The sequence below is a fragment of the Alosa pseudoharengus genome, unplaced genomic scaffold, assembly GCF_046254945.1.
Source record: "Alosa pseudoharengus isolate Yale_2024_CS ecotype anadromous, Long Island Sound unplaced genomic scaffold, YU_APseudo_1.1 YU_APseudo_1.1_scf_2, whole genome shotgun sequence".
Lineage (NCBI taxonomy): Eukaryota > Metazoa > Chordata > Actinopteri > Clupeiformes > Clupeidae > Alosa > Alosa pseudoharengus.
The window spans coordinates 48,212,695-48,230,512 of NW_027468663.1; the positions used below are offsets into that span (position 1 = coordinate 48,212,695).

The 17,818-nt window shown below is 39.5% G+C and overlaps 1 protein-coding gene across 1 annotated transcript in view; it reads left to right on the forward strand.

Annotated features, from left to right (window-relative positions):
• The first annotated feature begins 218 nt into the window (after positions 1–218).
• ccdc178 (coiled-coil domain containing 178) overlaps positions 219–17,818 on the forward strand; it is a 28,718-nt gene continuing 11,118 nt past the window's right edge. The window contains exons 1-14 of the mRNA XM_076293308.1: positions 219–276; positions 573–743; positions 1,897–2,103; positions 2,391–2,611; positions 3,483–3,625; positions 4,643–4,796; positions 5,488–5,583; positions 6,239–6,375; positions 6,703–6,886; positions 7,594–7,656; positions 8,824–8,985; positions 9,558–9,671; positions 10,065–10,210; positions 10,891–11,050. Of these exons, the coding sequence (XP_076149423.1) occupies positions 219–276; positions 573–743; positions 1,897–2,103; positions 2,391–2,611; positions 3,483–3,625; positions 4,643–4,796; positions 5,488–5,583; positions 6,239–6,375; positions 6,703–6,886; positions 7,594–7,656; positions 8,824–8,985; positions 9,558–9,671; positions 10,065–10,210; positions 10,891–11,050 (2,016 nt within the window). The remainder of the gene's footprint in view (positions 277–572; positions 744–1,896; positions 2,104–2,390; positions 2,612–3,482; positions 3,626–4,642; positions 4,797–5,487; positions 5,584–6,238; positions 6,376–6,702; positions 6,887–7,593; positions 7,657–8,823; positions 8,986–9,557; positions 9,672–10,064; positions 10,211–10,890; positions 11,051–17,818) is intronic.

Sequence of the window (17,818 nt, forward strand, 5' to 3'; positions counted from 1 at the left end):
GTTAAGTTAGCATAACTTACACCTGCCCAGGACAACCATGGCTCGATACCTGGATATGGCTCGATCTGGTGGGGCTAGCCATCTTTAACTTAAATTGTACCATGCCCTGTGTAAACTAAATGGCTAAGCAACGATAACGTTATTCATGGCTTATGAAATGTGATAGTCAAAGTAATTATTTTTGCTTAGGTGAGTTGATCACACACATTTGAAACATCATGCCTGACGTGGAACTGCTGAAATACCCCTCGAGGGAAGGGGCGTCCAGTTTACAAGGTGAGAAAATTTGCGCTTGAAGTTATAATTCTTACAACTAAATATTGCATTACAAGTTATGTTATTCTTCTTCAGATAATCCTTCTTACAAATAAGACTGTCGTTTAAATCCAGTCGTTGAAACGAATACAAATTATTTAGTTTCTGTTGGCTTAAATTCAGTTTAAGTACTTTAGGATGACGTCACATGTAGCACACACACACACACACACACACACACAAATACATTTTCATTATTTTTGAAGCAGCCTTCTGCTTGCTTTGTGCTTTCATATCCTTTTGATAACTTTCCTCAGATCAGGAGGACCGTCAGACGGTGTGCCCCAGTAGGCGTCGCAGTTGCGCCTTAGTTAACACTCCATCACCATGTGTGAATAAAGCCGTCTGCCATATCCAAGAGCTAAAAGGGAAGCTGGAGAGCTGGCTGCAGCTGGTAAAGCATGTCTTAAACGGCCATATCACAGCAAGTGTCCACACTATAGCAGTTTAAACGTCAGAGTTGATTGTGGTTATGTTTTAATTAAACATTTAATTTAATTAATTTTTTAAAATTATGTTTTTCCCTTTTGAACCATGGGTAGCATCTTAGGTCAGAGGGGAAAAATCTGAACAACAACATGCTTGGGTAAGTTTTGTCATGATATCACAGTATCAACAACAGTAGTAATAGTACAACAATTAACAGCTTTTGGAGATGTTTAGCCCTATTCATCAGTTTTTTCCACTGCAACTATAAGAATCAATATCCCAGACCCAGATCCACCATGTAACAACTAAATATACCCAACAGATGCTCATCTACATAGGATGCTTAAAATTGGTCAAAACCCAAGGGTAGACTTTAAGCAAAGATTGAGTCATCACTAGAGCCACTGACAAATTTTGTGACTTTATCATATTAAAAGAGCTTCTTAATGACTATAATGATGCTATATCATATGAGTATCTGACACAGATACATGGTCCCAAGGTCTCAAAAACACTTCTTACCTTTCTTATTCGATTCCATCAGGCTGTGCCTTTTTTTTTTTAAAGAGATTTGGAATACCATTTTCTCTTGATAAAGAAAGAAATATTTTATTAGAGACAGTTTCATCAGAGATATATATATGTTGAAGATGCATGCCTCATTAATAGTATCTTAGTAACATTTACAGGATGTTATGGTTGTCTTTGTTATTGCCCTCGATTGAAATTCCATAATGTGATACTGGGAATCAAAAGAGTGCATCTGCCAGTAGACTGGACAATAACTTATATCAAAGTCTATGGGCATTGATCTGCATTTTTTAACAAGGTTGCAAGAAGTGCATGGAAATAATGGGTTGTTCCAAGTTAAATAGGTCATAATTTATGCTGTATTTTAGGTTGACATCTGGTGATGGAAAAGAGGATGGCCTTCCAAAAGAACTGTGTATTGAAGGCATAGGACTTCTTGGAGGTGGCTTCACTTTATTTGGTATAAAGTAAATTAATTGAAAGCTGCTTGTGCTCATGAATTAACAACCTTCACTTTGTATCTGAAGCTCCACCTGTTAGACTGTTTACAGTAACCACTATGAATCATGATATGAGGGTTATTGTGTGTGTTTTTTAGTAAGAATGTATTTCTTTTAGCAGATCCTTCCAATGGGATGAACACATTGCGAAAAGAAGCCATGGATATCCTTATGGAGGTGGCATACCTGATTGACAGACTTGAAGCAGATCGTCAAGAAGCTAAGGAGGCACTCCTGAAGGAAAAGCAGACGCGTGAAAGACTCAGGAAGAAAATGGACAGCCTTACACTTTGGAGGCAGCAGGAGTTTCCTGTGGTAATTCAGAATGGTGAGTGGCATGTAATACTGACTGTAGCGTCGTCTATACTGCCATTTCAGACAATCAGGTTGAACATCTTTGAGCCTCTGTTGATCTGAGCTTTGGGTTTTAGCTGGTTCATAATACACAATGTAGCGCTTGCCACCTCAAACATCCTCATGAAGTGGCCATTTCTAATCTAGTCTGCCATGACATTCAGCCACTTCGGTCTAGAATATGATGTTCATGTCTCTAGTAGTGACTGCTGAGTGGATTATACTTGAATGAAGGTATTTTGTTTCGGTATTCCTGCTCAGAGCATGAGGCCTGCATGCGTGACATCCGTGAGCTGAATTGGCACTTGATACGAAAGAAGGGGAAACTGGAACAAGTGAAAGACAAGGTGACCCACACTCAGGTGTTGCACCTCAGACTGAATGAAGACATTGACTTTGTGAAGAAGCATGGCCCTCTTGTCAAAGAGAAGCTCGTTATGGAGACTGATATCATGAACAAGATCAGAGCTGCGCAGATTGAGGTATTGTTTTTCATGGTGTTAACAGTAAGAGATTTCAAATAATCTAAAATGGGTTAGGTGCCTCCTGGGTCAAACATGACCCATGCCTTTAAAGCCTAGGGTTTATGAATGGGACTGTTGCATAGAGAACCCTTTGCCCCCTTAATTCAGGGGAGCCAGGCAGTATTTATCTGCCAAATAATAATTATCCTTAATTGCTACAGCAGAAATCAGAGGTCAGACACTTCAAAATTGTGTATGTGATATGTATTATAAGCAAATAAATGTGTATTGAAGTGATAATTCAGTCAAAGGCTTTTCAAAAAGTTATCAGTGCCAGAATAAACTTGCTGAGGATGCAGCCAAACAAACCCAATGCCTATGCTCAGAAACACCGAAAAGATAACTGAGCCCTCAAGAACACTCAAAAGTTCTCAATTTGCATGTAGTAAACATGAATAAACCTACCACAAATATAAAAGTAGACCCATCAATAACAGTACATACAGTATATCTGACTATCTGACTTTTACAGAGAACAAAAGATTATTGAATACATTTGGCCTGTTGTTGCCTACCGTAAGAAGGAAAGGGTAAGAATGGGAGGGGGAAGATTAGAATTTTAAAGTTAGAGGAGGCTCATTGACTTTATGCTAAATCTGCTAAATCACAGAAATAGGAGGTCTATGTAATACGATCTATATAGAACGAAATAGGGCTTCTGGGCTTATGATACATGATACAATGTATATATATGTTGCCCAGGAACCCTATTTCTATCTACATACCTCCTATTACATAGACATCCTATTTTTCTCTCTCTCTACACACATTTTATAATTGATTTATGATTTATTGATGAGGATTTGAAATTGTTACTCTTAATGCCTAGGCTGATGAGTCGTTTGCAAAGGCCACCAAAAACCTGCTTAACTTTGAGTGTGAGTTGAAAAAAGAAGAGGATGACTTTCAAATGCAAAAGAAGGAGTTTGTGCAGGAGCTGGCCAAATTGCAGCTCCATCGAAAGGAACGACAGTGAGTTAAGATGTCGGTCAGCTTTGTAGTGGTGGTTGAATCTCTGCCACATTAAGAAAGAGCCAGCCATTTTTTTAATACTATGCTGGTATATTTACGTTTGTATGGTGATATAGCACATTATAGTACTTAATTCACTAGCTTACATTTGCATACTCTCAGGTCATACTGTATGTGTAACTCTTAGGAAAGACATTATACACTAGCTTAAACATAGGTGTAGTATTTCCAGAGCGGAGGCACCGCACATCTAAATTCTTTACATGTCACATTTATATTGTAATTAATAATACTAGCCTATTGGTATACAGGAATTTCAGCCAGCTCACCATTCCACTGCTTATAACCTAGGATCCTGTTCGGCTGCTGCTGGTATTTTTTCACAGTGTATATTTTACTTTAACTCATATTAAAGTATCTTAACGTCTATCTAGGGAAAGCTTCAGCTATAGGTAGGGTTTAGACTATTTTATTGTTCTGACTGATGCCCACCCCTGAGAAAAGTGGTTACATTTTGGGAGAGCCCAGGGCATCAATGGATGTGAGTTCCCCCTCAATCCAGGATTTGTACAGTAGATGATCCATCCTAGCCACAGAATGTTTCAGCTGCTGCCGTCTAGCAAGCGGTACCGCAGTCTCAAGGCCTGGACCTGCAGGCTCAGTAATAGTTTTTTTCCACCAGCCAACTAGGCTCTTGAACAATGGACAATGAGGGCCTGTTATTTGTCTGTCTGTGATCACACACACACACACACACACACACACACACACACACACCACTTATTCAGATAGCTGCTATAACATCAGCACAGCACTCACAACATTAGCACTAACATCTTGTTACATATTGCTGATGAAGATGAAGATGTTTTCCTCTGCTTATCTATAATGACAAGTAAACGATAAATTAATCTTGAATCTTGAAATGTCACTTCTATTTCATCGTACCATATTTGTTTGTTACATGTATAAGACATCTGCAAGTTTAAGAACAACAAAAAATATTGTTTGTTTAAGGGAGAAGTATGAGGAACTGGAGTCACTCTGGGTTGGGCTCAGCGAAAAAGTCAAAGAGACTGAAGAAGCCATTACAAAAATGGATGATGTGTTTAAGAGCTTGTCTCAGCAAATCCCTGAACTGGAGAAACAGGAAGATATTTACAATGATAAGGTACTGTATCCTATCACAAATTCATAAGGCCACAACTTTCTATAAAAGAGACCCAATCATGAGAAAAAGTACAAATAAAATGGCTAACTTCTAGATATAGAAGTTGGTATTATTTGATATTAACAAAAAGCTGATGGGTTTGAATCATGTCTGTCGGTCTGTGTGTGTGTGTGCGCTCACATGACCTGTACTTGAAAATTACTGGTCTGATTTACTTTAAATGTTCATACAAGGTAGTGGGTCACCACCACATATCAGTCCTTTTACATGAACACCTGGTTTGACGACACAATTTCCATTTAATTAACATTGCAAGCTTTTTTGCCAGTTTTTGACATTTTCCATACATGTATTACATGTGCTGTCCAGTGTAATTTAATATCCCATGTATTAATGTAACACCCAGCCAATAAACTTTACACACAGTTTTACCTATCATAGGGATGAGGACCACCAGTCCCTTGACTGCTCAATTCCTTTATTCCAGTGATCAGTATTGGTTTTACTACTTAAACAACGTGATAGTTGAAGGGATTCACAATTTGACTGATATTATACCAACATACTGTATAATATAATGACAATGGATTAATTATTTGTAAAATGTATATAAACATGCCAGTATAATTACACTGCTATCCTAAATTAGCTGGATCCTTGTAAATGTGATTCTCTAATTGTTTGCTCCTAGGTTATGGCACTGAAGATGGAAATAGAGAGGGAGGTGGCCAACACGGATCACATCAAGAAGTGCAAAGCAGACCTGCAGAAACACATTAGTGAATCTGTAAGTCATATGGTGGTTGTCTTATGGTGACCGAATATGGTGTTTGATTACAGTCAGGATTTTGAAGAACAGAGGAGATGGACAGTGTGTGTGTGTGTGTGTGTGTGTGTGTGTGTGTTGAAGTGTACTCCAACTGTCCTCTGGAGGGCAGGAAAACCACATTCTTCTGTGTGGCAATTTGCAGCCGTCATGGTCTCAGAGCCATCAGGGTATGCTACAGCAATAGACATCAGCCTTTTTCTTTCTCCATTTCCTAGCGTCTATGCTCATCTTTGCCATTTCCCGGGCAAATCTTTTATTTCCTTATTTTGTATCACATAGTGGGAGAAGTTGTTGGTATGTTATGAGGCAATTTGTGAACTCATTAGAGTAAGCACAAATTCCTCTTCAGCATACAGCTGATTGGTGTTCAAATGCATCTCATAACACAAGAAATGAGCCCAAGGTGGGCCACATCTATTGTCTATTGAATCATGTAATCTGTGTCTTAATTAAAATGTATGAATATGACTGCAAAGTCCTCCGTTCAGATTTAACGCAGGTGCTGTACAAACCTTTATTTACTAGCATCAGTAGCATTGAATAGTGTTGTGGTAAAGACTGTTTTAATCTGGGATGGATCAGAGGATATTTGATGTAATCTTGGATGTTTCAGAGGCAAGCAGGTGAAACCAAAGTAGCTGAGTTAGAGAACCATCTTTGTCAAAGGCGAAAAGAACTAATGGCCTTACAAGAGGAATCGAAGGAACTAGAGCTAGAGATTGAAGACTACACCAAAAAAATCAACCAAAGGTTTGTAGTCTCATAGTCTGTTAAAGTGTTGCATGGAACATATCAGACCCTCTCTTGATATCTGTCTGTTCTTCAAAAGGGAATACTTGTGTTTTACTACACCAACTCAAGGTGCCTATACAAGGGTTTCCAGAGATTGATATTATCATACAAAGACATACCCAAGTTCTTAGCCTGCCTATAAGAACAGATAGGATAATATAGAACTAAACTAGGCTAAATGAACTTGTTTGAATTGTAAAGAACACTACTTCGTAATGTCAGAGCACAGCACTGTGTACCACGTCTATATGTCCCTCCCTCTCTCTCTCTCTGGCGCACCTGCAGTGAACAGGCCATGAAGCAGCTGCAGGTGGACATGAGGCGCATCCAGCTGAAGATTGGCCAGAACGAGGATGCGAGGACCAAGACCCAGACTGAGCTTTCCCAGGTCATGGCGCTCCACTGCTCCACCAAAGCCAAGCTGGAAGACCTGGAGCATCTGACCTTCACAGAGGAGCAGAGTAACCGGGTGAGGAGCGAGATCAGGAGCGCACACCCTCACAGGCTCTCATATCTTGCATAAATATGGAGTCTGGTAAAGCACGACATGTAACTTATAGATTCTCCACTAGTGGGCGCTGCAGGTGTCTTGTGTAGGTTAAGCACCACAGGGAAAATTCGTAATATAGTGTTTTGATTTTGTATTGTGTTGCCCTTGCTACAGCATCAGAGAAATTACAGAGCCACTCATGTAAAAAGCCATCAGTGTGAGACCACATGCTGTCAATACACAGCCGAAACTATTACTGTCTAAATCAATAACTCATCAAATATCTAAATACATATTACATTTACATTATTACATATTACATTAATATAAGAACTCTGTACAACAGCAATGCTATTTGTATGTTTAACGTGCATTAATGATCATGTTTGTTGGCGAGATGTTTTCTACAAATGTAGAATCTAGATGTTAGTCTACAAAACTAGGCTAAACATTCAGATTTCCTAGGTCACAATCTCCCTATGAAACATGTTCAAGACTGTTAGATGTTTATGTGCACACATACATCTCTCAATAATACCATTCTGTCTAAGAAAACACTAATTTTTTGTGAAATATGTTTATATCTTTTAGCACAGTCTAAACATTTGACTTTAAAATCTTGCATTGCATGTTGACCATTATATGGACTAATTGTTCCATATTTCTTATGTTATTTTTCACCTCAGAATGTGACAAAGAACCTGAAAAAGAAGATAATGGTTGAAATGAAAGATATTGCCATCCTCAAGGTAACCCAAGGACAATAGACTAACTATGGCAAATCGTTTTACTATTTAATCAGTTGGGCTGACTAGTAGTAATTTAGTTTTCACTAGTGGAAATGACATTTCACCTATCTGTAAAACAACACATGTAAATGTGTTTACATGTACATCAGTATCCTGGTTATATTGAAGTATCCCGTTTTTGTGTTCGTGTTTGTGAGCAACATATCCCAATTTCAGAACCCCTTTTGTACTCCAAAAGAAACCGGGATACAGTCAATTTTGACATGTGGAAATGTCATTTTTATTATTAGAAACTGAATATTCTTTTCCAAAATGAATTTTCATCATTCAATCCATTGACTTTTATTGTGTGTGCTAGGTTGACATTTAATATGATATCTTCAATTAATCTTTAATTTAAGATATCTTTTAAAAATGGCATGTTACAATTTAATTTTGGAAATGTACTCTTATTTCCATATTATGTTCAGATAGTGCCCTAATTATCATATTATATTAAGATCTAGCATTTTCACTTCTGAAAGGAAGGAATTGTAGATATCTGAAGTATTGTTGCTAGTAGGAGCATTCTTTTCACTTCACATTCTTAATTCCAAGGCAACATATCAGTAGCTTAATTTTGAATGTTCAGCGTTGAATTCTAGATATGATATCTGTAATGTAAGAACAATGAAAGATATCTGCACTAAACATCACTACCATTAAAGATGGCATTGTCAATTGTCAAATTGTATTGCAAATATCTAGGCCTATAATTGAGTTGGTAAATATAAACTAGTTATAATTAAGTTATCTACAATGTACATTTCCACTTGTGAAAATTCAATTGTTGATATCAAGAATTGACATTGTGATTAGTAAGAAATGAATTGTAGGTATCTTCATTTAGAATTGCTACTAGACGAAATTACATTTCGGCAACCCATTTCGGATATATAGACTTGAAATTGTTAGTCAAAAAGTTGATATCTACAGTTACAATGAGGCTACTGCTACTGATTAAATGTTAAAACGGTTTGTCATAGTATGGCACGCTCTGCAGCTACAGGCTTGAATTGTAACTACAGCCAACTTTTTCTGTAATAAGTACTTGCTGTAGTTGCAACCCTATTGAGGGATGGCTAACCAAAACACTGTGATTTCTGCGATTTCAAATCTGCTGTCCAGGGTAAGATATCCGCAGCCAAAGTGGAGTTCAATGAGAAAAAGGAGAGGGCCGACAATGAAATGAAGGAACTTCAGAGTGAGTTTGAGAAAGCCTCCTCCACTACAGCTGCTCTGGAGATAGTAGTCAAGGAGCTAAGAAAGATTTACAGCGACAAAACAGAGGTGAGGGCTACTCACTATGCTGTTTTAATCAGAGGCACCTCCACTGTCGTTAATGAGCATGGCACAGATGGTCAGTATTTTAATACTACCTCAAGGAGGTTCACAGCACAAACTGGACAGATCTGTGAATGCAATAGTGCACTGACCAATAGTGCACTGAAGTTTCCATACGCACAGTCACATAAATGTGTGCATGTGACACAGCACTATTCTTGCAGTGTTACGTTTTTTTTATACATGCATACATGTATAAACACCTCTGCTCTGGTAGCAATTGGTTGCTTGTTCCACCATCGGAAAACTACAAATGACTATAGTCAAAATGGCCTTGTGCGTAGGGACGGCAGTGTCAGACAATGTTCCTTGGAGGAACGTGGTGGCCGAGGGGTAACATATATAAATGGCAGCAGTCATTTTGTGGACAAGCATTTTGATAATACCATTGTTCAGGTACTGAGTTTACAACTGTGAATGTTGGGGTTGTATTTTATGTTTTATGTTTTAAAAGAATTTCAGGTCCCTCAAATATGTGTTTGTCCATAAACCTGAAAGTCTGCAGCACTTTATTTTAGCAAACTAAGAACCTGAAGGATGAGCTGGCAAACCTCCAGATGGTAAAGCAGAACTGCTCTAATGAACTTCAAGCAAAGCGCAATGCTAAACTCCAAAGTCTGAATGCAGTCAGGGTAAGAGGATGTAATGGTCAATAAGAGCTTTTTGTTTTTCAAAAAATATTAATGATCACAGAGACCAAGGTTCTGAAACTCATTGTCAGTTTCTGCAATTCTCTAGTTACGTGCATGTAGTCAGAGGATTTGTATGTTTAGTGTTATGTCATTACTGCCCCCTTCAGTGGAAGTAAAGGTCAGGATTTTACATATAGCAAATGTAGGCTGCTTCTTTATTGTATCTCTGTGTTTAGTAGTGAAGGCTTCTATTTAGATTGCTGAATAGTACCCCATTACCTAAGCGTCTGTATCATTTTGTTAAGACAAAGACAAAGGTTCACAGTCCACAATGGAAAAATATGATCTGAGTCACTACTATTGAAATGTCACACTGGTGGTGTCTGTTGACAGGAATTGCACAATAATGTCTCTGAAAGATATGAGGGTGCCAAGTCTAGGATCACAGAGCTTCGTTCAATATCTGTAGAGTACAGAGAAGAATCAGACATGATGGAAAGGACTGCCAAATTTCTGCCTGCCATCATTGAGGAGTTACAGTAAGAAACTCTGCTTACATTTTTGGTCTAAATATTTTCTGTTATACATGTAGTGCAAGAGTTTTCTGCAACATCAGTGCCACTATTTCCATTAAGAATTTAGGTGATATCAAATTAAAATTCCCCACTGAAGCAGTCACCCTTGTATACCAGTTATAGACTACCAGAATCATCTACCATGCCATTAAGGTCTTTCACTATGCACTGCCTTCATTGGTTTAAGTGGGATTTCATTGTGCTGCCAGAAAAAAATAGACTATTTGGGATGACTCTTTTTATGACGAGGGTTTTAAGTGGATAAATTGATGTTTAATTGTTGCCATCTGTGTATTCCTATCAGAAGGGTATCACTGTATGTCCCAGCTCACGTGGGGCCCTGGTTATCTGGTGATATTACCTCACCAGACTCTTAATCCCTGAAGTCCAATTATGAGAGCTACTCACATTTGGGAGAGATAGTCATGCACCCTCTCACACCACTTGCCATGAAAGATTCTGGCACCTTCTCTTTTTTTTTGTCAAGCTTGTCAGTACCATATCTTTGGTTCTGAATCAAGATTAGTTAAGGTTGCAAATGGCAATTGGAACAGGCAGGGCAGATGAATTACTGTCTTGTTATCGTTGTTCCTGTGCTGTGTTCATCTTTGCGCATGACCTTTTTGGTGACCCCTGACCTCCAGGAGTATCTGTGACTGCATTCAGTATAAGCACGAGATGGCCCTTACAGTTATGACCAGCCTACAGCAGGATATCACCAGCTGTGAGAACAGAACAATAGACACGACTGAGGCACATGATGTCCACTTCAAGGAAAGAAGAGCCGTCATGCAGAAAATGAAGGTCCGTTTATGTTTATATGGCCAAAACTGAGAATTTGTTTTTATTATTATTATTATTATTATTATTTTATTAATGTAATATTTCAGTGAGTGATAAGTAAGTCAATGTATATTGACCATATACGTCAACAATGCCATTTGCTTAATAAGTAGACTTTCTATTAATGTTAGACTCATAAGTAAAGAGAGTGGTATGCTTTGGGATTACATGCTTTTTTAGGTTGGACTCAGGCCAGTTTATTGACCAATTTGCTGTTGTTTCATGTTGATCTAAATATCTTTATTGTTACCTCTGTGCCACTTAACCCACAAACAGATGTTTACTCTCACAGTCCCCTTTGCCCACCCCTGTATATGACAAATAATAATATGTAGTAAATGCATGAAATGCACATTAGAAATTATCACTCTCCATTTTAATGGGAAAGGCATTTTATTGTGAGGTTCAGTGGCAGGATTGCCACCCCAGCCTGAGCCTACTGCCTGATGAGAGTCTCACATGGCTTATCTAATGTGAAATCGCCATGTGGTATATAGTTTCATTAAACGGTGATCAAGAATGCATTAGTTCAAAACAAGAAAAGGCAATGGAGCCTAATCCGCCATGCACTCGGGTGCAGCAACTCTAAAAAAGTTGTTGGCGCGAGACAATTTGAGAATTAAAAGTCTTCCTCATAGACTCTGACTGCCATTAGCCAGATAAAAGTCAGCAATGCGGAGAGTCTTTTGGAGGCTTCTCCTGCAGGAAACAACAACAGCAGTAACAAAAAGCAGCTTAATCAAGGAAGGAAAACAACAGGAATTACAGTGTTTGGGAAACAGACTGTGTGGTGTGTGAGCTTCTTGCTGGAAAGCATGCAGTCTCTCTCTGCATTAGCCCAGTGTAATGGTTGGTCATTGAATTCTGAAGTCAGTGTGCATGAAGTGGGATATGGCAAGCGGCATTATGGCCAGACATTAGGTGAGACATTGACCTAATTGAATGTGTTGTGGCCACCAAGGTTGATCAACCTTTTTTCCAAATTGGCTTGCATTGTTGCCAAGTAACACTTCACTTGAAATACCCTATTCAGGAAAATGATTGCCTCAGTGCCTTTTTCTGTGTGTATAAATATATCTAAAATAGAACATAAAAATGTGTAATACTAATATATATTGTATTACCAGATGAGGAATGTTGGTGTGTACACAATTACTTCATGTACTACTGTCCTGAAACTATTTCTTCTGTGACCAGGTTAACCATCTATTTAACCTCTAAGCAGTAGTAAGCTTCTGTGTTTTCCTTGGGGTGCCTTAGCTCTACAGCATACCTGGGGTATTAGCATTTTAATCGCTAGCAAATGGGCCTCTCTCTCCAGTACTTGTGTGACTCATATTCCAGACCCCTGTGAATGTTAAGTCTGTGTAGAGACACATTAGTTGTCTCCTCCTCCCCCTCAGTTCCTGTCACACGAATGCATAAGCCTGTCTCTCAACTTGGATATGTGTAGTTAATGAAAAATCATATTGTATGTTAAGACTTAAAGAACTCGGAGGATGGGTGAACATCTGAGAGTGGGCAGACTTACGCTCTGCCAGGGAACCGAACCTGGTCAGTGGAACATATCCTCAAATCAGCTTCCACTCCTGTGTTCTACCAATCAATTCTGTCAAGTTTCCTCTCGTCTCTTGTATCTTGTCTTTCCTTTCTTCAGTTAATTAGTGTTGAAATAACATAAAGACATTTGCTAAGTTCTTTGTAAGGTCAGTGAAAGCTTGTTAATGAGAAAATATCCTAGCTCTCTCACTAACTCTAATTGTTCACTGTGCATGGCAGATGAAATTAACACTAGCGCAGGAATTACACTCAATTGAGGAGGCATTTTGAATACATCTGTGCTGAATTTATAATGGTGGTTTGATGAGATTATTAATGATGGCAAAGTACTGTCGACAGAAATGTCAAACAGGTTGATTTTAATGATTTAGTAATACCTCATGACCATATGGGTAGACCAGGTACATTAACGAGTTCCCTCTTTTTGTTCATATATTGGGAATTGCTTAATTTTCCTGTATACATTTTGTTTTGCTATAAAGCAGTGCACAGGATCAAACACCAGAATCATGGTACAGTTAACTTGACATGATATGGAGCCACTGTCTAAGAGTATCTTACCACAAGAGAGCACAAGCACTAATGAATGATTTTACTCTCTGTAGCTAATGCTCTTCCATGATATCAGCTGATCACTAATAATCCACAAGGTGCCACCGGGTGAAATTCACTATCTCTGGGTGACCACCATCGTTAAGACAGGCGTGTCCCCCCCCCCCTCACACACACACAAACACAATCTTGATCCAGCCCTCCTCCCACGCCATGTCTCTTCATGCCCAGCGTCCCCTAATGCGATCAGGGCCAGTGTTTGGAGCGAATAAAGTAAACAATGCAAACTGCCGACACCATCAGTTTCTTATGGGCAATGAAGTGTAATTTGTTCCATTTACACTTCACAACCACGTCAGATGGGCTTTGTCAGTGCTGCATGGAGTAATTAAAGCTGAAATCAATAGCAGGCATTTGTCATGTTTACAGCCCTTCTTTCAGCTGGGTTAAACTCATCAGTTTAGTGCTGTTCGGTTTTACTGCAGAGACACACTTCATTATTTCTACAGGTACAGTTGAGATATTCAGTCACGCCGCCGATGGCTTGGAAATGGTCTGGAGATGAGAAGGGGCAGGCAGAAAACAGACAGTTATTTATTGTAATGTATTTGCATGCTCTCCTGAATAATATACGATTATTAATGTCTGGCTGTGTCCTGTGCCCCAGTTAATGCTGGGAGTGTATGAGCACACCAAGACACATTTACGCACATTTGTATGTAATATACACAAACACACACACACATTAAGCGCTTTCAGATATAACCTCCGGAGTACATGCGGAGGTTTGTCAAACGGAGGTCCTACCCTTCGGATGATTCAGATATGATGCTAACCTGCGGACCTAATACTGACCTTATACGGACGTATGTGTGAACGACATACACGCACATTACAGAATCTCCGTGTGGTTGTCGATTGAGGGGTGGGGGCTTAGAGTTCACAAGATGCGAGATATATGACGCAGAATATATGCGGCCGCTGCCTGTCACAGCTGCTTTTTGTTTACAAAGTGTAGCCTATGTATTATAGGCTAAAGAAGAGAAATATATTGTGCGTAGGCTAATACTTGAAGTAGGATAGTCACGTAAGTGCGCACATACAGTATTTGTATGTGTGCTTCGAGTAAACACATTTATCTGTTTTCAACGTAATGCAGGCGGGGAACATATTTTTGACCATGGGTGCTGAATAACAAAATAATGGATGTCCCACGATTTCTCCCCTAGCATGATATGATTTGAATTTAGACAGCTACGCCATTTCAACGCGGTGTATGAGTAGGCCTAAGAGCGAGAAGTTTTATAATGCCCTTGCCACTCCGACTCATCAATAAAAACTGCGTGCACACACACCAGACCAGCACTTGACTTTACATCATTAAACTATTTCAGTATATTGCTTTTCTGATTGCCAAAACCACACCTAACTTATGGCGTCTCCACTCCACAGCAAAAGTGTCCTAACCACGTTACAGCTGTTTCTATCTGAGCGACTCCAATAGTGAGAGGATTTCAGTGTCATATTTCGGTGGCACTAGCTATAAGCTGTCGTGGAACTCGAGATGACATGTCTACTGATAGGCAACAGGTCTCACCAACACGAAATTCTAATTGCAAAAGATGCATCCTACCTCATCTGTTGTACTGTAGTTATTCGATTCGATCGCCATGGTTTCGTTGTCAATTCGTGTTTGTGGTAATAATGACAGCAACAATAAAACCATCTGTATCTTACGATCTTCATCATTCTTGACAGATCACCAGCCTCCTCTGGATGGTCATATGCATAATTAGCCTATAGCCTACCTTTAGTTTTCATTTAATTTTAAACACGAATCTACTGTCTTTACTGCCGGGAGAGAAAAAAATCCTGTATTCTTTTCTGTAGCCTAATTCTGCCTAAGGCTATCAATGAACAGAAAACGGTGTTGGCTAACAATTTATTAAATACTCCTGTTATTGTCGTCAACGACGTCGCTGTAGGCTACTGCCTTTTCAGCGCCTTCTGCTTATGATGATTCAGTCTTTTGAATTCGTTTGGCCTTGCCATGCAGTTGTAGGCTACAACGTGCCATTCCCTTCATGTGTTTTATCAAAATGTTGTATGCCCTCATGGACAGTAGCTCCGTGATGTCTGCATCTTTCCATGTCGGAGATTTTCTGGACAGCACTATGCCACTCCATCATAACACTGGCATTTAAGTCAGATTTAACCACATGGACGCACGAAAGAAACGTCACCAACACGCCCTCTCACTAAGTGTGAATTTTAACCGCATGTTCTACGCCTCGTTCAGACACAGCACATTTACATAATGTCCGGAGGAAATACTAGGTCGGGGGTAGTATAAACACCGGGTGAATTCGGACTTCCATATGACCGGTTATGTCGTTCAGATATACGGCCCCACCGTTTAACATCGGCAGAACCTCCGGTCTTACACGTATGTCTGAAAGCGCTTATTGAGTTTCTTACTTTCTTTTTCTCTTATATTGCACACTAGCACATTTTCACACATATTCTTGCAATCCCCTCACTCAATGGTTTAACATGTCAACAGATAGCATGCACTCCCTCATAGATATACTTTGTTTCTTCCTTTCTCTATATATCCCCTCTCAAAGATGAGCCATTAAAACCATGCATTAAAATATTTGATGTTTTAATATCTTAAAAACACTCACAGTACACCTAGATATGCACAAATATACAAACATACCATTTTAAAATTGAGCTTATCACAGCTTGAGGGGATTTTTCTACTTTATGCTATTTTTCAAGATGCGTCACTGCCATCCAACTCAACATAGAGCCAAAGCCAGTGTGTTTCAGACATGTCCAAAGCGGCCCTTCCAGATACTCTGAGTGTTGCAGCACTCCATCACATAACCCTCTTACCTCTCTCTGGAACACTGGGCCATGTCCTGCTCATGGGCTCCTTCTCTCAGACTCCACCCTGGTCTCTCACACCACGAGCCATACGCTCTCACAAAACACCCTCTAATATCTGTGCCGTCTCCAGCCTCTCACCACAACACACTCTCAGTATACTGTATAATGGCATACAGTTGTATAGTGTGTGGATTTCAATGGCATTTAGCCTGACCTCAGGCTGATGTATACATCACAGATGTTGTTCTGGGTTGATCTAGACTGGAGTGCAAGTAATAAATTGGACATTGAGATAGTTGCAGTGGCATGCAGTGATTACCTACAGTACATTTTACAGGACGGTGCATGAATATTGATGAGTCAGTACTGTCATTATGCACACCACAGTTTGTCAAATGGGAGAGAGGCTGATGGCACCAGCCTTAGGAGTGGTTCAAGGAAGCGTTCTCCCTTCACTGGGTTACACGGTCCAACTTTAATACACTTTAAAGTCAGACAGTCAGACTTTCAAAGTTTCTGATTGATTCATAAGCCAGATCAGGTGGGCAGGTGCAGGACAACAGCAGAAATCTGTATGGCCAAGGAGTTGAGTAAATGGCTAGCAGTAGATCTTCCTCTTCTACAAATTCTTATATTTTTCTGTCAAGGCTTGTGGGATGCATGCATGCATGCATGCATTTGTAAGAATGCTTTGTCTTATTGTTGTGACACAGATGACTCCTCGATGTGCCTTTTGAAAGCCATTGAGTGTCCTGTATTCCTGCTTTAGTCTATGTAAGGGATAATGTATAGAACGCCGGTCATTATTTGGAAAACTAGATGTACTGCAGAGCGGTACAAAATATGACCGCCGCCCAGTCCTGCAAATTTTTTCCACAAAAAGAAATCACGCTGAAATGCCTATATGATTCTAACTGTCTCACTAAATTACATTATCCACACTCAATTCTCACTGGTATCTGCTAGACAACAAGTACCCAAACATGATTAGTTCATAGATTTCACATGTAAAATTAATTTTATACAACCCCACCTCCATCTTGCCTGTTCATAATTCTGAGAAATTCTTGATTGTTTGTGTTATGTTTATGTTATGTGTGTGTGTGTGTGTGTGCGTGCTTGTGTGTGTGCCTGCGTATGTGCCTGTGCATGCAAGCGTACATATGTCTACTGTGTGAGTATGTGTCATACGTATGATTACTGTGAATGTATGTGTGTGTGTGTGTGTGTATCTGTTTGTGCACATGTGTGCACATGAAATGGGTTAACATGACCCCTGGAGGCAAACATACGGAAAAAAATGGTCATCCTAGGCCCTACAGTTCTCAAGATATTCACAGAGAACTGTGTCTGCCCTACCCTCCTTTCGGGGGGTCCAGTCCAGCGGGGGGGCTACAGATCAAAACGAAAAATGACGGTTCCATGCTATCCATGTGGGGGTACATGCCCACCAAGTTTTGTGTACCCCGGGCTTTCAGTGTCCCGGGAATCTTTGTTGGTGTACGTCACTAAATGTACACATAAATTATTTTATTGTAAGGCCCCCCATGAACGAAAGTACACAAAACTTGGCATGCATTCGGAGGGTGTCATAATGATCCTACACTTTTAATTTCGTGCAGTTTTGACCTTGTCAGCCAGAGATATTGTGATGAAAACACCTAATTTTTTGCTTTTTAATTTTAACTAGGTGGCGCTATACATGAAATAAGTGGTAATGGG